Here is a 26574-nt window from a genome sequence, read left to right on the forward strand (position 1 = left end):
ACTGAAAAGGGGCAAAGAGATGGGCAGGAGTTCAGATGTTGCAGAATCTGAAACCCAAACTGTCAAATCTAAGGGATTTGAAAATGGGCATGTGTTCCTAGTGTAGGCTTTACACTGTTTGTTGTCCTCTTACAATTTCCATTGAACTTCAACTGTTTTTAGTGTTGTGTTTTATCTAGAAATTTTTACTTTATTCAAAAGTAATAAAGCAGATAATCTCATAAATATGTTTATAATCAAAGCGAAAATTGTAATAATGGAATTAGCATCATATATGACTTGTCGTTTTCTGAAAAAAAGTGTTCATGTCTTCATTTTTAACTTCAATATATTTTTAAACACTATGTTTTAAAACTACTCAGAAATTACTGTAACAGTTCTGTCATGTTGTATTTAAAATTACTGTCATTAGTAGCAGCGAAGACAAATTTTGGAGTGTTTGCTTTTCACAGTGAGGGAATTTGTGGACAGATAAACAAAAATGTATATAGGTATAGATATTTATAACAGCTGGTGTTTTAGAGAAGATTTACTATACTAACACTAATGCGCTACAGTATCTAAAATGCCTTTAGCGTGCCTTTTACACTCATCTGAGAGATTTCATGAAAGTATGATATTAGTAAGCCTTCATGAGTAATCCATCATGCCTAGGAGACTTAATCAGATTGCACATGTACTTACCCCTGGCTTAATAATTGTTGTTTTCATTATTACTGTCCTTATTCCTGTTTCATCTGTGGTGAAAATGCTGAAAGTTTCAGTTGTAGTTCAATACATTATAATCATGGTTCTCCACAAAACACAGCCCAGCTCAAAACCTACATCCACAATTCAGATGTTATGTGTAGCAATATCTCTTGCTATTCCATTTAAAGGACTGCACAAAAGTTTAATATTTCCACAGGACTGTTGAGGTAACGGCATTAAATATTAAAAATTTTAAATGTGCAGAACTGATTAATTCAGAATACACCAGAGCTGCTCATAAATGTTTAATACCTGTATTTTGCCTGATTGGCTATAATTTAAGCTATGTGCTTCTTCCAGCACTGTAGGACCAAGTACTCATCTTTTACTTCTAGAAATAGTTTAAACATAATTTCTTTCATTACAGGTTAATATTAATGCCTGGACCTTCCGCTGTTATTGTTCATTCTTTCATAAAACCTACTTCAGAATTAATCACCTGAAGTCTAACTGAGAGCAGCTGTTAAAGTTCTTTTTAAGTGCACCTTTCACAAAAATATGGTTCAGTTAAAATTTGTACAAACTCAGTAGGCTGAAAGCTGAAATTTTTTCTTTGCAACACTTGTGCTTTTCCTTGGATTGGGACTAAGCGAGTCCTGGACTTAGGGTGAGGTTAAACATGAATCAGTTAGATCTGAGTTATTTCACAATGACCAAACTACACCAAAAAGCTGAAGAATGAGGCTTAACGTCTCTGAGGGAGGTGGGATAGACCTGGCAGGCAAGTTGGCATGTGGCTGCTGAACCCCAAATGGACTGAAAAAAAACCACTCTAGTGGTGAGTAAACTGAACGAATGAAGGTGGAGAGTTTCTTTTTCAAGACTGTGAAGAAGTTCAAAACTTGTTAGAAAGATGCTCTTCATTAAGTCTAGTTATGCCTATGGTTTTTGGTAGATTAGAAAAGCTCCCTTCCTGTGTTCCACAAAATTCACGAGATCCCAAACAAAACAAATTTACCACGTTCAAAGATCTGGGAAATGCACCCTAAGTGCAACTCTGCCAGGTGGTAGGGCTGAAAGTGGCATCAGCCAGGTTGAGTTTAGCTTGATACACCTGCCTCATTCTTCAGCTTTTTGGTGTAGTTTGGTCATTGTGAAATAACTCAGATCTAACTGATCCATGTTTACAGTTGAAGTTTCCATTGAAGTGTCCGCCTTGCTGGTTCATTTGTTTAGGAGTCAGCAGGGGGATGTGGAGAAGATGCTCCATATTGCTGATCCTGGGCTTGGGGTTCCTTGTAGTTCCAGGCCTGAAAGGGCTCAGAGTTGTCAACTGCTTCCCAATGCTTTGTCCTGAGTTGGAAGCACTCAGTGGTGTCTATCTACACATGCCTCTCAAGACCTCTCTTCTGTAGTGCAGCGGTTCAGACAGCCCCATATGTTTACCTGTGGTGTATGGAAGGTAAAGATCTGTATGGAAGACTATTCAAAACATAGCTCTAAGCCTGATCTGTCCCCCAAATTCTTGTATTGTTTATCTTCCTATTTACTACATCAGTGGTGTTAAAACTCATGGTAAACAAATCAGTAAATTATATACAAGCAAACTCTTCACCACATATTTTTTTCCCTCAAAAACTGCGTTCTGCAGCAATGTTCTGCCTGGAAATTTCTCCTCCATTGCTATCAGTACAACGAGGAAGGAGAGCTGGACCTCATCTTTTAGCTGTCCGTTGTGCTGTAGCGTGGCAAGGCTTCCACCAGGGCGGTGTCCCACTGGGCTAGAAAATACACAAAAAAAATTCCTGAGGCATATTATGGTCTTCCAGCACTCAATAGGAAGCACGCTTAGCATATAGCATTAGCAACACTCTATACTGTTTCATTTTCTTAACATGCTTTAAAATTATCTTCATTGCATTTAGTGCTTTATCCTGATTTCTCTGAAGTTAATGGCTAAAGCTCCATTGCCTGTAATGAGGCCCAGCTGCATGAGAATGCCTTGAGTATAACAACAGGCTAGCCAAGTAATTTGCTGTGGTCCAAGGTAGAAATCTTGCTTTGATGCAGTGTTTTTCCTTTTGAAGAGTGCTCATCTCCAGCATGATGCATAATTCTGGTTGCTGCAAAAAGCAAAATTGAAGTTGAACAGAGAAGAGAATGAGTACTAAAATGCTACTGGTTGGTACACTGGTGTGCATCTATAAACACCAGTTCCAAGAGTGCTTGTTTGAATTTTGCTTGCAGGATTTTTTGCCGTGTAATTTTCTGAGGTAGGTGGATGTAATCTGTCCCTGTAGGACTTGTTTCTCCTTGCCTGTGAAGAACTTTGGGAATGTGAAAGAGGGGAGGCTGCATACAGAATCATACAAAATGACAGAATGGTAGGGGTTGGAAGGGACCTCTGGGGATCATCTGGTCCAACACCTACTGCCGAAGCAGGGTCACCTAGAGCAGGCTGCACAGGACCACATCCAGGTGGGTTTTGAGTATCTCCAAAGGAGATTCCACAACCCCTCTGGGCAGCCTGTTCCAGTGCTCCATCACCCTCAGAGTAAAGAAGTTCATAGAATCATAGATTCTTCCTCATTGTTTTGGTTTGGCCTGGGTAAATGCCAGGTGCCCACCAAAACGGCTCTTTCGCTCCCCCTTCTCAACTGGGCAGGGGAGAGGAAATATAATGAAAGGCTCGTGAGTCGAGACAAGGACGGGAGTTTAATTCATCACCAATTAAATCAGAGTAGGATAATGAGAAATAAATCCAGATCTTTAAATGCCTTGCCCCCACCCCTCCCTGCTTCCTGGGCTCAGTTTCAATCCTGTTTCTCTCCCTCCTCCCCCCAAGCGGCGCAGGGAGATGGGGAATGGGGGTTACAGTCAGTTCATCACACATTGTTTCTGCTGCTCCTTGTCCCTCAGGGGCAAGACTCCTCACACTCTTCCCCTGCTCCGGCGTGAAGCTTCCTCTCACAGGAGACAGTTCTCCACAAACTTCTCCAATGTGAGTCCTTCCCACAGGCTGCAGCTCTTCACGAACTGCCCCAGCATGGGTCCCTCCCATGGGGTGTAGTCCTTCAGGAACAGGCTGCTCCAGTGTGGGTCCCCCACGGGGTCACAAGCCCTGCCAGCAAACCTGCTCCAGTGTGGGCTCCTCTCTTCACGGGTCCGCAGGTCCTGGCAGGAGCCTGCTCCAGCACAGGGCTCCCCACAGGGTCACAGCCTCCTTTGGGCATCCCCCTGCTCTGGCGTGTAGTCCCTTCCATGGGCTACAGGTGGAGATCTGCTCTACTGTGGACCTCCATGGACTGCAAGGGGACAACCTGCCTCACCATGGTCTTCATCATGAGCTGCAAGGGAAGAGTCTCTGCTCCGGACATTTTGAGCACCTCCTCCTCCCTCCTTCACTGATCTTGGTGTCTGCAGAATTGTTTGTCACATAGTCTCACTCCTCTCTGTTCACTGCCATTTCACCGCAGAATATTTTTTTCTTCCCTTTCTTAAACATGTTATCCCAGAGGCGCTACCAGCATCACTGATTGGCTTGGCCTTGGGCAGCAGTGGGTCCATCTTAGAGCCATCTGGCACTGGCTTTATCAGACATGGCGGAAGCTTCTCGCAGCCTCTCACAGAAGCCACCCCTATAGCTCCCCTACTACCAAAACCTTGCCACGCAAACCCATAACACTCATGTTCAGACAGAACTTCATATGCTTCAGTTTATGCCCGTTGCCCCTTGTCCTGTCGCTGAGCACCACTGAAAAGAGTCTGGACCTGTCCTCTTGACACCCACCCTTAAGATATTTATAAGTGTTCATAGGATACCCTCCATCTCACTACAAGGATGAGGAACATGGCTCATAGGTGAGAAAGTGAAAGTCTAAAACCAGTGTAAATCACATAATATGGCCTTTTGCCAGGGATTTTGAAGGGAGATGGTGTCTGGAACTTTGAGGCAAGTCCTGCAGCTCTATGCTAGTCTGCCCAGAGACATTGCCTAATGACAGTTTGGTTTCATTTTGACTTTGTTCTTTGGGACTTGAGAAAGTTCCAAGTTCTCCCTGTTTTCAACAGGATACTATAAACAGCAAAATGAGTACATTGCCCGAGCTACTTTTGCATGTGAACTCACAGGAAATCTTTGTTTAGTCATGCTTGCTTCAGTATCGGCAATAAGGAAAAATGTGTCAGGTCTAAAAGAGGGGAAAAAATGCATAAGGAGGCATTACAATACATTCAGTAGAGACAGTGTACCTTTGCCCTCTAGGAAATGAAATAAAAACAGTTCCAGCGGGAATGATTTATAATAGAAAATGCAGCTTTTGCAGAATTTTTGTCACTTCAAGATTAAAATGCATTTTCTTATTTTGGTACACAAAGTCTGGAGTTAGGATCTTACCGCCTTCACTCTATCAGGAGGTTGGATGTATTAAGTAGACAGTAAAACTTGAAGCATAGCGAAGTGCCCCTCCTGGGTGAAGGGAGCACACAGCATAAAGTGTTTGGACAGGACATTTAAATGTTGATGTAAATAAAAAATAATTTTTTTTTGTTTCAGTTCAACAAAATGAACGGAAAAGTTCAATTCTAAGCTGAAATAATACTTTGGAAGATCAAAGTATTTCATTTTCATTGAAAAAAGAGCTAGCGAGAATGTTTTATCACTTATGAATTTTTATGCATTTCAGTTTGCTAAAATCTCTTCATTATTCCACCTTTTCATACTTGAGATAACAATAAATGTTCAGACTATTGCCACTGCACTATTTATTGCTAATATTTATGGAAGAGTCTTATTTAGCATAAGCGTAAAGTCCAAGTTTCTTTAGATTTGGGGTAGGAGAATATGCATTTACCTTTGTGCTAATCTGGTGGAAGACGTTCAGAAGTGGAATACTAGAAGACCTTTCGTTTTAGTTTTTTTAACGTATTTCAGTGCACTCTTGTTGACTTCCATCTAGTACATATTTTACAAGTATAGTCGACAGTGTATCCTAACTGATGCACAGACCACGCGTGTATACAGAGATATCTTTCTGTAGCAAACTCTGCTTATCTGAGTCTCCTTACTCTTCCATGTGCAACACAGAGGATTAGACAGAGGTCAGAGTCATTCTTTGAATCAACCGCAGAATTTCAGACGTAAGTGGAAGAATGTATTGAATATATGGTTTTCCAGACGCATGCTACTTTTGTTTATCTATACCTGATTCCTTTACAGATAGATCTTTACAATCTATGAATTGACATGACTGCTTTTAATGGTGTCTGGCCATTCCTCTGTGCTTTATTGAATTAAAGGGAGACTGTGAAGATTAACCAGAGACTTCTACCATTTTTTTCTTGAAACGCGTGGCTTTTCTAGGAGTCCAACTTCAAACATCTCCAGTAAAACTAAAGTAGAGTCTTCACCTAAGTAGAAAGCTTCTCTGGTTTTACTCAAGGTAGTACAGATTCACAGTGACCTTGCTTGGAGAGTCAGGACTGGGCAGAATGATAGATGTTCCTCTTCCACGTTCAGGCACTGGTTTCTTCTCACTAGTTGCTCAGAATTTGCTTCTAAGTGTAGGTATCTGCTGGTGGTAACACAGTGGAGTATTTACTTCACCTAGGCGTTCTGTGGGAAGCAATGTTGGGGGTTTAGACCTGTCACAACATATTGGTGACGCTTCTGCCTTGACCTTAATAATCCCTGAGGGGAAGCTGATCGAAGTGCCTTTCTATAATTTTGCACTGGAAGAGAGGGTTGGAAGAACTTCAACATTTAGTTAAGGTGTGGACAAGCTAGTATGCTTGCATTAATGGCCTGTCTTATTATGGATGGCTGGACTCCCTGGGAGCTTATTTAATAACCCAATTTATTCAGTGGTGTAAAGAGATGCCACAGAACAGGAGACAGAATGACCAGTTAGGGGCTATGGATTTAACTGCATTCCCAATGTTATGTTGCATTTGTCCAGTCACTGATGTCTGCACCAAATACAAAATACACCTGATTAAATTTACCATGTCTTTTTTTGGGGGAGGAGGGGGTATTCCTTTCTGGGTTTTACTCTTAAGATTTTCATTGAGTAACTGAAGAAGAATGGCTAGCAAGATAAAAACCCCTTCGTGTTTTTTCTGGCACGGATCTGCCAGTTATCATGGCTCTTGGCTAGCTGGGCTTCTTGTTGAGCATACCAGTACAAGTTATTCTGGCAATTAATTTAGTACTAACCACATCTTCTCTAGGATGGTGGCTGTAGTAGCCGTACATCTGAGTTTGTCAGGTAGCTGACTTGCCCATGGTGTAACTGTGCTTTCTGAGCCTTTTCAAATTGGCATGAAAGAATGGAAATTTTTGATCTCAAATAAGCATTTGTTGACATAGTAACAGAAGAAGCCATGTGATACCCCACCCATTTGCCATGTTTGTCACAGTCATCTTCAAATCCTCTACTGCCAAAGAGCACGTTTCATGCTCCTAACAGCAAAGCACTTGAATGCGAGGTATGCCGTACCTCATTCCACCCAACTGACTCGCATCTCTGCCTAAAGCATGTCTGCTCTGAGCACTATTCACTATGACATGAAGCTGCTCTGCTGATTCCTTGCATGAAAACTGTCAAGACTACACTGAAACATTAGGGTTAGTGTGTTTACTATTTTAGCCCTTGCCACCCTCCTATAATAATATGCAGAACATCACTTTTTCTGGAGGTACTTCTTAGTAATTGTCTCCTGTGGACCATGAAGACCTCTGACACAACAGTGCACAACCCGGGGACAGCAAACCAAGACAGGCGGCTGTGGGATTTTTTTTTTCCAGAGAGCCAAGTGCCTGTTCTAACAAGATATGAGTCATAACAGGGACATGGCTGTGAATACTTATATCTTTCACTGGGATGTGTGGAGCAGAAAGAATTTCAGCATGGAAAAAGGACATGAACTGATTTGTTAAAAATCTGTTAGTTGCTTGGGGATTTTGTACTGGTATTATCTGGGACAGTTGTGCACACCAGGGACAAAAACCATCCTGTTCTTTTTTTTTGTTTGTTTTCTTTTGAGGACAGAAAGAGACCATTTGGGAATTAGCTGTGTGTATAAAGTATTTAACAAGCAACTGAACGATAATGACAAGTTCATTCAACAGAAGTCATTGTGCTGCAGTTATTTTTTCTGTGCGTGCATGGCTTGTTGCTTTGTCAGAATGTTGAGCTCAGATTTTTTTCTGAGTGTTTAAAGGTGGGAAAGCATAAGCTAGACAGTGTCTAGAAACAGTAGTCTGGAAGGGACCCCTTTTATCTTCAGATCCAACCCTTTGCCCAAGGAAAATAGAGAGAAGGCACTTTATGGATTTCTTCCCCAGAGCCCTGCCAGAAGTTTCCTAATCAGAACCTGCAGCAGTCCCACTGTTCCAGCCCTCAGTCTTTCTTGCTCAGTAGTTGACCATTATAACAAACCTAACACAAAGAACAAACCACTAGCCATCAAATCATGTACGTACAGTCATACCCTTAGGCAGGTAGCCATCAATTACTTGACATGCCCAGCCTTTACAAACCATACCATAACGAATTACACTGTAAAAGATAAGCACATGTATTGTATTACTGTGACCATCTCTGCCTCTGACCCGTTTAGCCACATATCCAGGAAGATAAGACAAACAGATTCTACTGAGCTTTAATATTTTTCTTATTTTAGGAATTTTATTTCTGAAGCACATTATTTTTATTACTTTGACTCAGTTTTCATTAGGTGTGTGTTTAAATGTCAGGGGACTAGTGAATGTTGTTCTTATTTTTTTCAGACACTTTTCCATGTTGATCTGATTTGAACCTTCAGAAACTAGTATTTTTCATTTATTAGACCTTACAATATTAATATACCATGTATGGCCAAAGAAATATATAAACATTTGTTAAAGTCCAGTCATCATGCATATGCCAGAATTCAGTACAAATACTGCCTTGTATCTAGTATAAATCCTACTATATTTTTCCCATATGAATCCTCATTTTCTCCGTCCTGTCTAATTTAACTTAAAACGTCAATCAGTCTAGGCTTTTTTGTAGTTTTGCTCCAGCTTATAGATGGTGGTTGTCTAGCTTTTTTTAAAGCATTCTGCACCAACTAAATGAGGGACTGTGCTTAAGCAGAATTATTTGGTTGCATGAATCATACATAAAAAATTAAATCACATTTTAAAACTCTCATGCCCTGTTCCCATAATAATCAGCATCATGTATTTTGGTCCTCCTCCTTCTGCTCATGGTTCTCAGCAACTCTCAGTGCACTTCAGTTTTTACTTTTCTGTACTCATTTTCTCCACTTCTGCCCTTCTAATCAGGACTTTTGTGCACTCTTAGCCTCTTGCTCCCCAGGGAGCTATAGCCAACACTCCCACAGCCTGACTTGGTATTTACTCGGGGGCTGGACAGGCTGCAACATAGGCATGAATGACTCTGCTGAGTAGATCTGTTGTATAGAAAGGACACTGACATGAGCAGTTTGAGTGAGGAGGACAATGTTCTTCATGCTCGTGTCCAGGCGGTTGAATCCCCAGTCTGGCAGTAAAAAAAAAAAAAAAATCTGTGTGTCCAATACACAGCTGCTATGTTGGATGCCCAATGTATTCAGACTGCAAAGCACCATGTTATTTAAGGTCTTTTATTGCTGCAGTCCATTAAGCAATCCTGCTAAGCTCTGATTTAAGGAAGATAAGCATAAATATGTTAAAGATAAATAAAGTCAGAAACTTTATTGCTCACTCTTGTTCACCATCTAAACTGTAACAGTATGCCAGCTTTCATCTGAATTATACCACACAAAGAATCCACTGCAAGGAGGGAGGACTGAGGCTGATGAGGAAGAAGTGTCATTGTCATGGCATGATGCCTGAAGTTAAGAGTGGTTGAAGTGATCATGGGGGCTTACATCATATACCATGCTGTTCAATGTAGTGAAATTTAAGGATAACTGTGTTACTGTTAAAATGAAGGGGGGTGGGATGGGATGGAACAGGGAATAATTATGCAGAATATATGGGACAGGATATTGGGAGTGAATCTCAAAATATATCACCTCAGTGCTAAGCATGAGATGAAAAAAAAAAAGTAAAATTGAACCTTAGGAATTATGAGGAAAGGAATGAAGAGTAAAATGGACAGCGTCATTTTGCCACTGGATGTGCAACACAATGATATGACCAGATTGTGGTGTCTTGTGTCTTCTTGGAAAACTCATAGTAAAACAAGATAAGAGAGAGGGAACATTTTCCTGTGTAATGGGAAACTAAAGAAAGTTTCCTCAATTTGGGAAAAGAAGTGGTTGAGAGAAATGTGAAAGATGTCTATAAACGTTGAGTGATGTTGATAAAACAAAAACATTTTGCCGTTGCTGAAAATGCAAGAATTGACGGAAAAGAAAGCTTAAAAAAAAAAAGGGAAAACAACTTTGTGCATTCTGTAGTTAAATCGTGGAGCTCCTTGCCACCTGAAGCTGTAAAATTACAAATTCAGTTATTTAAATGGACACTTCAATGGTTCATTGACAACTATTATAGGCTGCAATCCAGCGTACCTAGAGATGGGAGCGTATGTTGGGGGGGGGGGATGCGGGGCTCATTCTCTGCACGCCCTGTTTCTTGTACTCCTCTCAAAGCATCTGCAGCTGGCTGGGGTCAGGACAACTAGGCTGGAGGGACTTTTGGCCAGCTCACTGGGACAATTCAGTTACCTAAATATGTGTGTAGTGCTGTTTGTGATAATGTATAGCATCCCTGCCCCCTGCATGCCAGTCCACAAGGGCAGGAGTTTGCTGCTTGGCCTGTGCTGGACTTGCTGCCTTCCTGTGTTCTCCTCTGAGTGCCTCAGAAGGCATCTGTCTTTAAGCAGCTGAAGTGAATTTTAGCATCCCGAATCTTGCACTTCACACCAGCTAAGGATGCTCCATCATTCAGAACTTCTGCTCTGTAGAAGGTGTTGAAAAAATCCAGTGTTGAAAGCTTTCAAAACTAGACAACACAAGTTGTGTGCATCACCGTGCAATCACTGTCACACTTGCACTGGTACTGGAAAATAGGATTTAAATTTTATAATGCACCAGTATAATTTTTCAATGCATTAGGACTTGGATAAAGATTATTTACATGCTTTGAGAGTAACAAGGAGGCCTTCAATGGGCTGTGTTTAAGATTTCAGTATGTTTCTAGGGCCAATTAAAGAAGTTCTAAAGCAAGGAAGAAGCTGACCTGTTTTGTTTTGTTCTTGTTAGTGTGTTTTTTTTCCAATAGATTAAAAAATATCTAATTGGAGTATACAAACTGTAGGGAATTTCTTTCAGGATCTTTAGGAAATGCTAAACCTATTGTCTTCTATTTATTTAGGGCTGTATTTTCTATTACGGATGAGTAGTTACAAAAGAACACTGCATGTGTATATTTTGATTTGAAGAAATTTCCTTATTCTCCAGTATCACTTGAATTCATGCACTTCACAGTATTTGCTTATCATAATAATAATTCATGTGTCTATAAGAGGATTTGTATTCTTTTAGCCTGAGGTAAACATGTTTAATAGCCTAGGTTCAGCTGGCGTGCTTCCTTAGCTAAAACTAAGACAAAAGTTCATGCAAATGTTTAGATACTACTGAGTTATATTATATTCCCAGTAGATAATTACACTTGCTCTCTTCCAAGCCAGCCTTCATTTTATTTTTTAATGCTATTGTTAGTTGTGTATTGAATAGTTGTTTGAGGACAGTAGAATAAAGGGATTACCAAACTCTTCTGAAAATCTGAACACTGCAGTAATATTCAGACCTTCTAAATAACTTACTGAGAGCACAGCCAACAATATGAAATTTTCATGTGTGGGTATCAAACAGGCAACCTCACACAAACTTGAAAGGCATGAAAAATAAGGTTAGGCTTCAAAACGGAGGTCAATATTCTCGGGCTTGGAGTAATACAAAGGTAATAACAATGACGTTTAATCTGCTTTTAAGAAAAACCTTATGTTGGCGCATTTCATAGAAGCATGACAAAATTTGAATTTGAAACTTAATAAGGAGATTGGTGGTTGCTGAATAAGAATGCTAGACCATTCCAATATAAACCAGCGACCAGGCTTGCTTCATACCCTTTGTAGCTGGTAAGGTCTAGAAATGACCCTGGTACTCTTTCCCTCTTCTCCCAAGGCTTTGGATAAAAGAAATAATACACTAAGAGTGGCAAAATACATTTCACAATTGTGTAAGTCTAACAGTCATGTACATAACTGTTGAAATATATGTTGCCCACTGTTACATTATGCTACTGACTGTCATATTAACAGAGATTAATTTTAACAAATATTATGATCGGGTTTGTGTTTCATAAACTAAAACTATAAATGACCGTCCTCATTATTTGTTATAGAAAATAGTATTCAGATGATTATTCTTTTGGCTATAGTATGCACTATAATTCAGTGGCTGAATTTTGACTGTTGGTGACTTCTGCTAGACGCCATTTTCAGAGACGTAGCTGACATGCATTTTTGTGAAATTAATTTTGTTTCATTTCCAGATTGTTTTTACTACCCTAAACTTCATTAATGCTGTTCAGGGCTCTAAGTTGTCAAATGGAGTAACGGACATTTGCTGATATCCTTTGGAGCTTCTCAGTACTACAAGAGTACTTGCTAAGTTCTTAAGCATTAATGATATATTTGGCATAGCACAAGTAAGAAGATAAAGATAGTCATTGTCTCTAATGTCCTTGAGTGAGCTCTGGGTGCAGGAATGCTTAATTCCTGCTCAGCTCCCTCTGATGTGGGTAATAGTTGGACATCTAAATAGAATCTGGATAATTAAGTTACTCTGTGTGTGTGGCTTTTGGTGAGACTCACCTCGGTTTGGACATCTTCAGTGTTGACATCTACAGCTGAGCTTTACAGTCTAGGCTCCCTTTATAGTCAGTGGGGAGAATCGGGCATTTCTTGAGTGTGATTCATCTGGCCTGTTTTAGATGTCAACGTTAGGGTGAGATTTACAGGCTAAACGGGGTGACATAAATAGATACGATGTTCTCAGGAGCTTTATATAGCAGTAGCACATATTCACTGGGCCAGTGACTGAAACCTCCATCCCTTTCTTCCAAGAAGTCTGTCCCAGCTGCATGAACAGAGAACAAGCCTCTCTGTGCCAGCTGGTATTCACTTTTCCCATACAGAATGCAATGCCTGCAGCTTAGTGACTGGGCCACACAAACATTGGGGCTTTAAATATTTTAGGATGTTTTCTTGGGAAATTTACATTTGAATTCTATTACCTAGGTGAAGAATCTTAATTACCTATCTGTCGGTTAGGAAGCAGGCTGCTATGCCAGGGGCCGGTCTTAGCCCTCCTCTGTCAGGTCTCTGGGCTGTGCCAACATGTTTGGTGATGCCAGCTGAAACAAAGCACCTCACTGTTCCATATGGCCAAGTTTTTGGCGTCTTTGGGTATGGTCAGAAACATATTTGTTAGGGGTTTTGATGCAGGAGAAGTCAGGCTGTTGGGTCTAATTGTGGAATAATGCACCTGTTTTAGGTGTCTGAGTCTGTTCACAGGTCTAAGCATTGGACTCTCCACTTTTAGTGAGCCGCAGGCTTGGAAGCACCTCAGAGTTTATAAAAAATGTGACCAACCCTTTGTAGTTTAGGAGTAAGAATAAACTCTGGTTATATTGCTGCTGATGTCATTATCACTGTCTTGTTATGACCTTTCAAAAAGATGTTATAAGTAATGTCTCTGCAAATAGTTCTTTTACGAGGCTGATAGGCTACTCTTTGCATCAATGACAAATGATGTCTCTGTATATCATGTTACTGACATCTTGCCACACATCTGCAATCTATTTTCAGTTCTCTGTTGTTCATTACCAATTTAGGAAAGGAAATGAAAAGCTATGGAGACAAAGAGATTTGATGGAGCATGGGGCAGGACCACTGAAACTAGTACCACAAGGCAAAGCAATACCAGATCTGATTTTAAGCTGTCTTGTGCAAGGTTCAAAACTTGTGCATTTTTACTCCTCTTCTCCTTAGAACTATTGGTAACTGGAGTTATTGATGAAGGCATCACAGGTTAGAGATGGTGCTGTTCAGCATGCCATCAGTCCAGCTTCAAGAAAAGTTCACCAGTGTGCTGTTGTGAGTCTTGTGCTTTGGTGCGGGCTTTACAAAACCGTTACCTAAGTGAGAACATCTTCAGTTGCAAGAGTGGTGTCCATTGCCCTTATCTATATATTCAACCATGCGGAAACGTATTTAATTATTGTTTTCTCCCACCTACTTGGGGAAAATCCAAACCAGCAATAGTAAGAATCCCGTGAGCTGTCTGCTTTTGTTTTTGCTGGATGAGGTGTAGGCCTGTGATTCACACTGTTCTTGGGTATCTGTCTGGCATTTGTATTTGAAATTGCTGCATAATTATGAATTCCTGGATTTTGGGTTCTTTTCAAAGCCAAGCATTTCTGTGAGCAGTAATGGTTAGTCTGATGTCAACATACGTATCACTATTTTTTTTTAATTCCTTCTTTTTCACTAATAATGTTCTGAGTGCAATTAAGTATACACAGTTTCTGGACTCTTGTAATAATACATACCCCACCATTAATTTACAAATAAATATATTTGTATATTTACAACACACTACTCTGAATGCATACCTCTAAAAGCCTACCTGAGTATTTATAGATTGCTTGTCTCTGCAGTCTCTAAACAGTGCACCTTTAAATAAAACATCAGAGCTTATTCCTTTCTTACTAGCAATTTCATCTGTAGTTGGCATTTCAAGCGTGGGTTGTTTTTGTCAAGATTTGGACTTAGTGTTATCTGTGCCCTGAAGGACAGCACTCCATGCCAGGATGGGTTTACACTTAGGCCGTTGTGTTTGGCATTGCACGATGGTAGCATAAAGGCACAGTTGCCTAAAAGATGGGACCAGCTTGGGAAGGGATGAAGAACATCTTTCATGTGTTGGTTTATCTTTTGTACAAACCCTTCCCAGCTTGATTGGACCGCAGTTACTGAGTCCAGAAATCCACTCTGGGGCACCACTTCATTTCCACATTTAAAGCCATTGTGAGCAAAGCTTGAGAGGGAAAATTTGAAAGAGGAGCCGCCCAGTGTGGACTTTTGGTCAGGTCGTGTTGGTCAGGAGATGGTGAGATGCAGACAGCCATGACACGTGCCCTGCCAGAGCTCTTCACGCTCACTGGAGTGCTGTTCCCCCATCCCAGCTCCACTTCTGATCCAGCAAGGCTGGTGCTAGGGGCTGTGTGGGACCCTACTGCGGGGGGACCTCTTGCCAGTCCTGGTGGTGTTATGGGAATGTGCTAAAGGCAGAGCTGTCTCTGCTCTGCCTCCTGCAATGAGTTGGCACTTCTCTCAGCTGCCGGGAGAATGTGCAGTGCTGGGTGACAATTCTGGCATGGAGTGGTATCACACTGTATACCAGGTGTTTTTGAACAAGAGCGACAATAGTTGTGACCACTGCCAGATGCTAGTCAGAGAGGAGATGTTTAGGAGTGGTGGCTAGAGAAGGTGAGTTAGCTTTCGTGTACTAGTTGTCATCTTCCTGGCATGTTGCTTGCCGAGTGCCTGCAGGATTGGCATGGGCACGGTTTAATGAAACCCAGCATTTGCTGATGAGACAGCAGAAAATGAGATTTGGAGGATGGAGTGTCTCTGTGCTGGTGTCCAGGTGAATCCTCCCCTTTGTTCAGGAGTCGGCTCTGCTTCCTGATCGTTTGAGCTGTGTAAGGGCAGTTAGTGTTTGCATGCAGGCATGCAAGCTCAGGTGGTCCCAAGTGCACTGCCTTTGGATTGCATTCCCACTGCAGGCTGTTTTAGGGCGTTAGCTCTGAATGTAGTGTGACGTTGATGGCCTTTGCTGTATTTGACATTAGCCTCCAGTTCTTTTTGCTGTGAAAGCCATGACGCTGTGCAGGAACAGAGGCCTCTCTGAACAGTGCCATTGCACGCCTGAGTTGCATTACACAGACACTGATATATTTTCTGAGGAGTCAAGCAAAAACCCAAATTACTTCAGTGTATGTAATTTATGTCCTAAGAGGAAAGTTTCCAGCCATGACTCAGGTGTGCAGTGATGCACTATTACAATATTATAAGGACTGACTTTGACCTTGAGAAGAACCTAAAAAAGTGCCTGTCCTTGCTTTGATGCAGGGAAGTCTCATTTTGGCAAGTTCGCTGACTGCAGTGATCCCATTTCACACACTAAACTTCGTTTCTGTTTTCTTCATGGTATACAGAAGTGCACTTCTACACTGCCACTATGTGTCTTGACTCACGTAAACAGTGTACAGGGCTTTATAGATTTTGCCTTTATTAATTCTTTCTTGAAGTCTGTTAAATCTACACTCCTGCTGTTTCATGTGTTGTAGCTGTATCTCTACATCTAGTGCTTTTCATCGTCTAAAAGTTTTTTAACTTGGTGTTGTCAACAGCAGCTGCAAATTCTGTGTAATTTCTGTATATATCAGCCTCTTGATAATATTTAGCAGATGTAAAGAGCAGCCAATTTTAAGACCTGTCAGTGGCAGGTATCTCCCGAGATGATCCCCACTTGGCAGTTTTTGTGCCTTTACAGTTTAGATGCATTAACTCTACGAATTTGAATATTTTGAGTATCAGTCAAAATGCAGCTATCTTTTCAGAGAGTAAATCGGTCTGTCAAGAGAATGTAAGGCAAATCATATACAATTACTTACACAGATTAATAGATTTCTATAATGTGTGTTATGTGTAGCATATAACACTGGAAACATAGTGAAAATGATGTTCATAAGAATCACATGATTTTCTCAGAAATACCTGAAAATAACTACAGTTCAAACCCCACTTTGTCTTTTCTATTGTGCTGCTGCCTCCACCTGTGGTACGATTTCAGCAGCATCCTTCCCAGACTCCTTCATCCTGACTCGCTTTCTCCTCAATGCATGTCAGCTCCTGGCATCGCCAGAGGCACAGCTGCTCCCTGTCCCGCGGGAGGCACCAGCTCCAGGGCTCTCGCAGAAACCTATCGTGGGAAGTGCGAGGCGTCTCCGAAGAGTCTGCCTCATCCCCTCCGTTCCCAGGGAATAGCGCCCGAAGCTCCCCAGAAATGCGTGGCGTTGGCAGGTTGAGGCCAGCCTGCCGGTTCACTTAGCTGGTCTTTGTAGTGTCTCTAGGCGAGCACAGCAGCATGCATGTGCTGGGCGTGCAGGGAGTTGCGGTCAGCAACTTTCCACATTTGTTTTTGTGGAAAATAGAGATGAACTGATGATTCTCAGAAATACAGTTGTTTCAAAAAAATGTACGTGACCACAACCATTGTACAGAAAGAAGGATAGGACAAAGTGGCACCAGAGGCCAGCCCTGACAAAATTTTTTCCGTGGAGCCATTTCCTAGGCTTTTACGAAGTAAAGTGAAATTATCCACCTTACCCGTGTATTGCTATCCATGTTATTCATTGACAGGAAGGTTTTATATCTGTCGTGGAAACACTGCTCACTTGATTCAGAAGGCAGAGTAAGAGATCACGGTGGGTTGTCATCTGGCTGTTGACCAGCATGTGAGGCTGATGCAGACTTTACTATTGCCTTTGACAGGTGGTTTTGTGCCTGGTCTCTCTCCTTGGTCACTGTGTGAGTCCCTTGTACTGAATATCTCCTCCAAGGTTCCCAGACCACAGTTGCACATCCCGTCTCCTCCTTTCCATCACCTTCTGTCTGCTGTTTTGCCCAGCTGTAGTCCCCTCTTCCCATTGTTCCTCAGTTCTTTGTCTCCAAAAAGTCCCTCTTCCCCTGTGCCCTGTATTGGTTCCAGTGTGACCACCTTCCCTATCCCAGTTCATTCACACCCCACCCCTCCCCCCCGCCCTCAGATCTGCTTTTGTGTCTCCTCAATTTCAGTTATTTGGGATGGTGTTGGTCAAACTTTTGGAGTAATTTCATCTTTTGTGACATTTTGCAGCTTTATGAGAAGTGAGATTGTGCTGAATTGATGCTTTTGCATCAGAAGGCTTAGACTTTGATTAAGATCCCTTTCTTTCCAAACGGCAGACGTGACTTTCTGCTTTAAAACACCAAGAAACTTCTCAGATCAAAACATCATCGGAACTGATATCTCAACAAAGCACTTTTGCTTCAACAAAGCAGTATAGCTGGACTGACACGTATTTCATGGGACTTTTTTCAGCGAGTGCTCCAAAGTGCTAAACGAGGACAGAATCTCTAGAAATATTTAGACACTAAAAATAAAAATGTCTCTGAGCACGTGTGAACTCTGATTTTTTTTTTTTTTTAATTTTTTTGTGTGTGTATATGTATATAAAAATAACTTGTCTAAACTTGGAGGACAGCTCTCACACTTCAGAGTGGAAGAGCTGTTGAAAGCAAAGGACACTGGAATTTTTTAGCCAGAGCAACACAACATTTTCCTCTAACCTCATCTCAGAAATGAATGAAGTGTTTTGACTGAAATTCCTTCTCCCTTAAATAATTAAATCAGTCTGATGCAGACACTTACTATAGGGGGGGAACAAAAAAGAGCAGCCAAAAAGCCCAAAAGGGTAAAAATTGGCAAAGATCTCAGGAACTGAAAACAGAAGGAAATGTTGGGCAACTTTTAAAGTAGCTGTTATCAGCTTTGCCTCTAATATTTTCAGCGTGCTGTTGCCTGATCAGCAGGTGGTTCCCAGGATAGCCCTCCTCCTTTTCTTGGGAATATGTTCTCAGTCTCTCTTGCTGCACTATTTCAAGGCACTGTCTCGCATAACATCCTATAACATAACTATTTTGACACTGACTCCCATAACATCCTCCTAGTGAAGCTCAGGAATGTGGGCTGGATGAGTGGTTGGTGAGGTGGATTGAGAACTGGCTGAATGGCAGAACTCAGAGAGTTGTCATCAGAGGCGCTGACTCTAGTTGGAGGCTGGTAACAAGTGGTGTCCCTCAGGGGTCAGTACTGGGCCCACTCTTGTTTAACTTCTTCATTAATGACCTGGATGAAGAGTTAGAATGTACCCTCAGCAAGTTTGCTGATGACACCAAACTGGGAGGTGTGGTGGATACACCAGCAGGCTGTGCTGCCATTCAGCGTGACTTGGACAGGCTGGAGAGTTGGGCAGAGAGGAACCTGATGAAATTCGACAAGGGCAAGTGCAGGGTCCTGCACATGGGGAGGAACAACCCCATGCATCAGTACAGGCTTGGGGCGGACCTGTTGGAGAGCAGCTCTGTGGAGAGGGACCTGGGTGTCCTGGTGGATGACAGGTTGACCATGAGCCAGCAGTGTGCCCTGGTTGCCAAGAAGGCCAATGGGATCCTGGGGTGCATTAGGAGTAGTGTGGCCAGCGGGTTGAGGGAGGTTCTCCTCCCCCTCTACTCTGTCCTAGTGAGGCCCCATCTGGAGTACTGTGTCCAGTTCTGGGCTCCCCAGTTTAAGAAAGATGAGGAGCTACTGGAAAGAGTCCAGCGGAGGGCTACAAGGATGGTGAGGGGACTGGAACATCTCTCCTATGAGGAAAGGCTGAGGGAGATGGGCTTGTTCAGCCTGAAGAAAAGGCTGAGAGGGGACCTTCTAAATGCTTATAAATATCTGAAGAGTGGGTGTCAGGAGGATGGGGCCAAGCTCTTTTCAGTGGTGCCCAGTGACAGGACAAGGGGCAATGAGCACAAACTGAAGCATAGGAAGTTCTATCTGAACATGAGGAAGAACTTCTTCCCTCTGAGGGTGACGGAGCCCTAGAACAGGCTGCCCAGGGAGGTGGTGGAGTCTCCTTCTCTGGAGATATTCAAGACTTGCCTGGACGCGGTCCTGTGCAGCCTGCTGTAGGTGACCCTGCTTCGGCAGGGGGGTTGGACTAGATGACCCACAGAGGTCCCTTCCGACCCCTGCTATTCTGTGATTCTGTGAAGGCAGCCAAGGGCTTCCTATGTACTTCTGCACCATGGGCTGCCTGCTCCCATGGGTTCTCCACAAGCTCCTCTGCCATCCCTGGTGTGTGGAGTGAGACAAGTCAAGTTGAGGTTCCTTGCTCACTCTGGTGCAGCAGACAGGAGGGCTGGTTGTGAGGTGCTGCTCTGTAGGGGGTGACAGGGTTCTCCCCTGCCTGTCTGAGCAGTCCCCATGACCGGGAAGGGCTTCTCACTTCTTCACTTGTCCAAATTCTCCTCCCAAGGAAAGATGTTGTGGAGGATGGAGCAGAGCCTGATTGGACTTGTAGATGAGACTCCCTGCTGTGTTGCCCATTCGGTGCTGTGGGGCAGGTGGTGGGGCTGTGCCAGGCCCCCGCTTGACTGCCCAGCCTTGGGTGTTCCAAGTGGCTGTGCCCCTCCAGATGTTTTCCAAGGTCCAGGTGGGTCTTGGCGTTGGTCTTTGCTCCTGAAGTGCCAGATATTTGACATCAACTACATATGGCATGAGCCAATGTAAAGGCAGAAACAAAGCCTGGTGGAGGGCATCTTGGAGGAATCTGCTTGTTGCCCTTGGAAAGGGAAGCTGAGAGCCTTCAGTAACAAGCCCTAGTCCCAACATAAAATCACAGTCCTGTTGCTGGGCTGTGCATTAGCACAGCTTTCCTGTTCTTGGTCATTAACATTTGGCATGGTGTGTGTTTTCTTTCATTTTATGGGAATTTGATGTATTTCACCACTGGGTAGAGAAAAAAATCATCACTTAGAATGTCATGATTCATTTTTTTCCTCTTGCAGAACTATGAAATTATTCTGAAATGTATGACACGTGTATAATAACAACCTAGTGCTCTGTTTTTAAAAAATGTGCTAGAGGAGTTGTGCAGTTTCCCAGAGGCTTAATGAGGGAGCCACACTGTGCTGGAAATTTTGCAACTATAAAAATTGACCTATTACATGCTCATGTAAAATGAGGGTTGACAATCACACAAATATGTCCAAAATCAAATACAGGCATTGTAAAATATCACTTCTTTCCCAGAGAGAAACTGGTCACCTGCTCACAGTAGGATTTTACATTATATCCTATTCAGTGAAGAATAAGATGCTTCCCTACAGTGAAACAAAATGGCAGCAAAGTACTGGCCTGGTGCCCTTCTATCAATGCTTTTCTCTGACTGTTTTGCCAAGTCTTCAAAAATAATGCATAGGCATATTTTTTCAACATATGTTTTGCCTCTTTGTTGGTTTAAAAGAACAAAGGGAAGAAAAGGTTCTGCTTTATTTGCCACTTCATTATCAAATGCAGGAAGAATTCATTGTTTGCTTGTTTGATTGTTCTTTTTCTCTCCATTAAACTTCTTTTTATTTTCTAAAAGTCTAGTCTCTTTTGCTGTTCTTTTAACATATATCTCAGAAGTGGCCTCTTCTTAAAAACTGAACATATGGCTCTGAACCTGTGTCTTCATTCAGGGAATGCCTGTGTCTAATGCAAAACACTGAAATTTAGAGCCATGGGGGCAGAAGAGTTGGATTCAGGAATTATTCAGTATACTGTTGAATAATCAAAGAAAGTAAGATAAATACAAAGAGCTGAAGAATAAATTAGATGTGATAAAAGTTACTCCTCTGCTTGGAACACATTAAGTCATTGTCAATGTTTGCATGTTCTTCAGATATTTAATAGTAAGTTTAACCTAATATCTACCCTGTTTGAAACACCAAATGACTGTTGGGATTAAAGAAAACCCAACTGTTTCACTGCTGACTGTGTACACCAGTGAATGTGCTAGCAGTCATCTTGCAGTACCTTGCGTCAGTTCCCTGACCAGTCACTGGCGCATGATGTTTCCAGCAAGGGAGAGCAGTACGGGGAGGTGGAACATGATGTAGGGAGACATCAGAGTTTATCAGAAATCTGTCAAGCACTGATCTCTCTGTGTTAAGAGGGGGGGGCAAGGATTCCAGTATGAAAGTAGAACCAGTGTCGTAACCGCGGTCTTGATACATCCATAGGGTATGAGGCTACAAGTCATGAGACTCCTCTTCAGCAGAGAGATATGTTTCTGTGGGTCTCCTGGCAAGTTCTTTACCCTTGGCAATACTGTTAAAAAAAAAAAAAAAAAGTCCTATTTCATAGGCCATAGAGTTACAATGCCGTTTATCCACATTTAAATAAATGTGGGTAAAGATTTACAACAACTAATGCAGAAAAGGATGCTATTAGATGGATGACGTGAGGAGAGAAAGAAGAAAATTTACCTTATTGTAAAGCTATGTAGTGAATTTTTAGAAAATTTCCTAGTTCTGATTTTCAATTCACAGGTATGCAATCTAGTGTTAGAAGATTAAAAAAAAGTATTAAAAAAAAAAGAATGGAGGTTATTATGAAGCAAAGAAGGTTGCATGCTGCTGTAGGATTAGAGCAGTCATTCTGGCCATAGAGCATATTGCATTTCTATAATAGGAAAAACCTAAACCTATCACTTAATAATTTAGGTCTTTCCAAGGTAGAACCACTGAAGCTGTCAAGTATATAATGATACTATCTGGAAGAGAACAAAGTAAAAATGTGAGAATTAGCATTTGCAAGAAGTAAATAAGTATTGAAAGATTTGTAAATTCTAGCAAAGCATGTATAGATTCCAGTGTTACTTGTAGAATTTAGTTGGATTATTACTTTACTGCTAATATCTAAGAATCTCATAAAAATACAATCACGAGTTATTTAAATACACATATTCCGTAGTGACTCACATGCCCATATACCATAAGCATATTATATTGTGATATGTATGAGAAGCATAACTTAGCACTCTAAGTCCAGGAAGAACAATACTATAATCCTACTTATTTCATTGCTTTTGCTATATTCTAATATGGTGCAAATTACTCACAAGCCTTACATTCCAATGCTACATTTTACTAGATAGTTGAGCATTTAGTATGTAGTATAGTTTTGTGCTTCTCTCCCAAGCAGTGATGGCCGTGACCATCCATTTGGTGTTCATTTCAGATCCTGTTGTAATGCTCAATTTGTCTGGTTCCTGCTGCAGATAATTGCTGGTACGTGACTTATGATTCATTTAGGAACAGAAGCTGAGTCAAACACCAATATGTGCCAGTTGTTTACCTCTAAACCAGTCAATTTTCTTTAAGTAAACCCTGAGGAAGTTGTATAGGACCATACTGAAACTTGGCACACCCAGCTTGAACACTGAACAAGTTGTTTGGACAAATTACACAGGAAAGCCAATCTAAAGTCACTGAAGTGTCATAAGTATTGGGGTATTCAGATGAATTTGCTGTACCGAATGATGGGATCTCATTCAAGGGCAAGAGTCTGCTCACAGAACGTGTATAGGATCTGAAGTACTGCTTGTAAATAATTACATGTATTTTATTTCTCTCATTTCAGTGACTATTTCGACAAGTACCTTCTTTGATGGCTTGCTGGTAACTGGGCTGTATACCTCTACTAGTGTTCAGGCTTCCCAGAGCGTTGGTGGTTCCAGTGCTTTTGGATTTGGTAAGTCCGCTGTAATTTGTATTCTTCAGCCTGGGGTAGTGAATACTTGATTGTACAGAACACTATCAATAACAATACAATTACTAAAACAGCTAAATTTAGACTGGGTAATCAACAATACATGAAAGTCAGTGGGAGTCAGTGAGATAAGGCAGTGGGAGCATGTAGACAGCTTTTATTTCTTCCTCCAGTTTTTTTGTCTTTGGTCAGTCCTGGTACTGGTATACTGAATTATATGAATTTTAAAAGAGAAAAGCCTCAGCAGCTAGACTGGGTACAATAGCCGCTTCTAAATGGTGTGACATTTGGTATAAACTAAAGTATTTAGCCCAAAGCATCTAACTGTTCTTGGGCAAAAAATCTGATTCTTTTGAGCTTATGCCAACCTACTCTTTCCCTTCACTTAACAATAACATCTTCTTTAAATCCAGAATACTGGTCAAGGTGTTCTATATAACCAATTATTTTCCATGTATGAAAACCAGAATTGTAGTAAAAGGGGACAGGTTCTGCAGAATTGTTATATTTTTCAAGTTCTGCTGCAGCATTCAGCAGTAGCACCCAGGTCAGCTGTGTAAAGGACAAGAACTTCTGAAAGCACTTTTCTAAAATTTTCTAAATTTGTGCAAGTAATTTACAGCTATACCTTCTGCAGCTTGTTATTTGGTGGTATTTTTTCTGTCCTTATAAATAGTTGTAAGAATTGTATTCCTCCAATTTGAGGAACTCAGTGACCCCTAACAAGAAATCCAGGGTGAAGGTACAAAAATAGGTACCAGCCTTATGGGACACCAACTACACTTGCAGTAGCATGTTTAAAAGTTTGTTTGTCTGTTAGGATTAAAGTTCAATACTTTCTTCATAATAATTTTTTATAGTTATTATCTCTGTTATAATGCATGTGAAATACGAGTGGCCTGGGCATGTGAGTGTCATACAGCAGACATATGCTGGCTAGTAAAAGAACTAACGCAATGTAAATAACACATTATTTAAAACTGTATTGAAGAATAGTTTGAGAAGGGCTTTGCCTCAGTGAATAGCACCACTGACTGACCTCAAACCTTTACCTCAGTCTTTCAAAGGGAAGAGCACAGCTGCCACAGGTATTTCGGGTCTTATGCAAAATGCACCGAAAGATCCACTTTTCTGGAAGAATTAGTACTGCTGTTTCTCCTTTCCTACCGTACTCTTTACACGATAAACAGGATCTGATGGAGTAAGCGAGACAGAAAGAACTTCTCAGTGTGAAATTTTTGGGTTGGTTAAATTGCTGGCAAGCTATTATCTTGCCATAAAATAGGTGTTTGTATTATGTCATTGGGGAGATAGTGGCCCTGTATGACAAACTCATTGGACAAGGTATATAGGTCACATTTAATCACATCTAAATATTTAAGAACGAAATTAAGTAAAATTTTAAGGACCTAAATAGCTTTGTGCATTTACAAATTGTGTCTATATTTTTTCCTAAATTTTTTTCTTCATCTGTAGAATAGGGCTGTTATAGTGGGTGTGTCACTGAGACAGATGTTAATGTAACATGTGTATGTGTGACAGGAAAAAAGTCATGGCCTTTTTTAACTTGCCAATGGTCATTTTCTATCTCTTCATGTGTTGCTTTGACCGTTGAATCACTGGTGAGATAGCCAACAACTGAACCCGTGACATTTGCATTCTGTGGACCAAAAGAAGATCCAAGCCTACAGGCTGCGAAAATACAAAATCCAAAGAGATGCAAAAGCAGTCACACATGGTTGGAGTTACCTCGTTTTGCTCATCAGTACAAATTCTCAAGCCTCATGCCCAGGGGAAGTCTTCTGCTCGATCTTGAGCATGCCTCCATCCATGTCAAAGAAAAACTGCTGCCACCTATGACCTTTGTTTTGAACTCTCTGCAGCCAAATTGTAGGGTCAGTTGTGTTACTATTGTTAGTTAGGCAACGTTTTAAATAAAAATCTCATTTTGCTGTTTTTCTTTGCTAGCACCTAAGCTTGCATATATGTTGAAAAACACCCCAACCTGAATGTTCCAAAAGAGGTGATGATCTTGTGCAATGTCTTTGCAGTCACAGTAAAAAGTAAACAGTGAAGGAAAAATGGCAATGGCTTTTAAACTTAGTTTTGTATGAATGATCAATCCATGATGTACTGCTGGCTCCAAGGGCTGAGAACTACATAAACTTTTCCTTTCTTTGCTCTGTGGTTAGAGTTGAGCAGGTTGTACTCTTCCAAAAAGCATTTAGCATGAGAATTATCTACTTTTTAAAGCAATTTAGTAGTTTTAAAATTTCACTATTTTAAAATCTACCATCTGCAGCTGAAAAAGAGACTAGTGTCTACAGTATTTAATATATTTTTTAACAAAATATTACATGGGAATGGCACTGTTGCATTTTCTGAAGAAAACATTAAATACTTTCTCCAGAAACCTTTAATCCCTCTGTTGTATCATCATTTCCAATTAGCAAAGAAGGTGCTCCTCCTTTCCAGCAAGTAGTGGTGATGCTCAAGGTGGATTTAGCTTGCTGGAAATTTTTTTTTTTTTTTTTTCAATTGTTGAGGACTATGTCATGTTCAGAGACCTCAATTCAATGATTTATGTGGTTTATCACAGATTAGACAGAGGGGGCTGAAGCTGGGCCTTTCCAATCCAAAGATATCAATATTCTGAAATTGGATTGATAGTGGTTGCTTACAGAGCAGGGAAGAATATTTTTTTTCTCCCTTGTAATATTAGCATTGAAATGCTCTTGTCTGTGTTACACAGAAGGTCACACTAGATTTATGATAATCTTCCAGTCTGCCCCGACAATCTAAAGTCTTCCCAACATGTGCATATCTGTCTTTTCTGCCAGAAGTTACTGTATTGTGGTTACAATAATCTTTCAATTACCCGGTTCAGGAAGTCACCTGATGGAGACACAATCATTGTCAGTTATCACAGCTGGTTAACTGTGTCTAGAAGCTTTGAAGAAAAAAGATAAATATGTTAGTGCTAACAGAGTTAATTCTAAAGGTTATGTTTTCTTTCTTTTTCAGTATATATCATGTAGACAAAGAAATAGTTTCTGGTTTCCTCTGTGGGCTTATAGTGACATGAAACTTGCTGAAATTTTTACATGAGAAACCTTCTAACAACTCTTCTAGGGAGAAATGAGTGAGCTTTTGGAGATGAAACTTAATGGTGGTCATAAATATTTATCTTTTGTCCCAAGATGAACCATTGTCTGGGTTCAGACAAAGGTAAAACTAAAACTGTAAAGCTAAAATTAAAACTCGGATAAAACATAAATGTGTACTTGAAACCTCACTAAGCAAGCTGTGAGGATCCTTTAGCAAAAAAATAATTCTCAAATTGAGCTTTTAAGAACAGCATTTCTTTCTTCTTTAAATCCCATGATACAACAGATACCCTAAGTTGCA

The 26574-nt window shown here is 41.1% G+C and overlaps 1 protein-coding gene across 2 annotated transcripts in view; it reads left to right on the top strand.

Annotated features, from left to right (window-relative positions):
• The window catches only part of RELN (reelin), a 300342-nt gene that overhangs the window by 26774 nt on the left and 246994 nt on the right, over window positions 1-26574 (top strand). For both annotated transcript variants that reach the window (XM_075429592.1, XM_075429593.1), the window contains exon 2: window positions 23038-23148. In XM_075429592.1, coding sequence (XP_075285707.1) covers window positions 23038-23148 — 111 coding nt within the window. The remainder of the gene's footprint in view (window positions 1-23037; window positions 23149-26574) is intronic.

Source organism: Opisthocomus hoazin, chromosome 8 (genome assembly GCF_030867145.1).
Source record: "Opisthocomus hoazin isolate bOpiHoa1 chromosome 8, bOpiHoa1.hap1, whole genome shotgun sequence".
Classification (NCBI taxonomy): Eukaryota; Metazoa; Chordata; class Aves; order Opisthocomiformes; family Opisthocomidae; genus Opisthocomus; species Opisthocomus hoazin.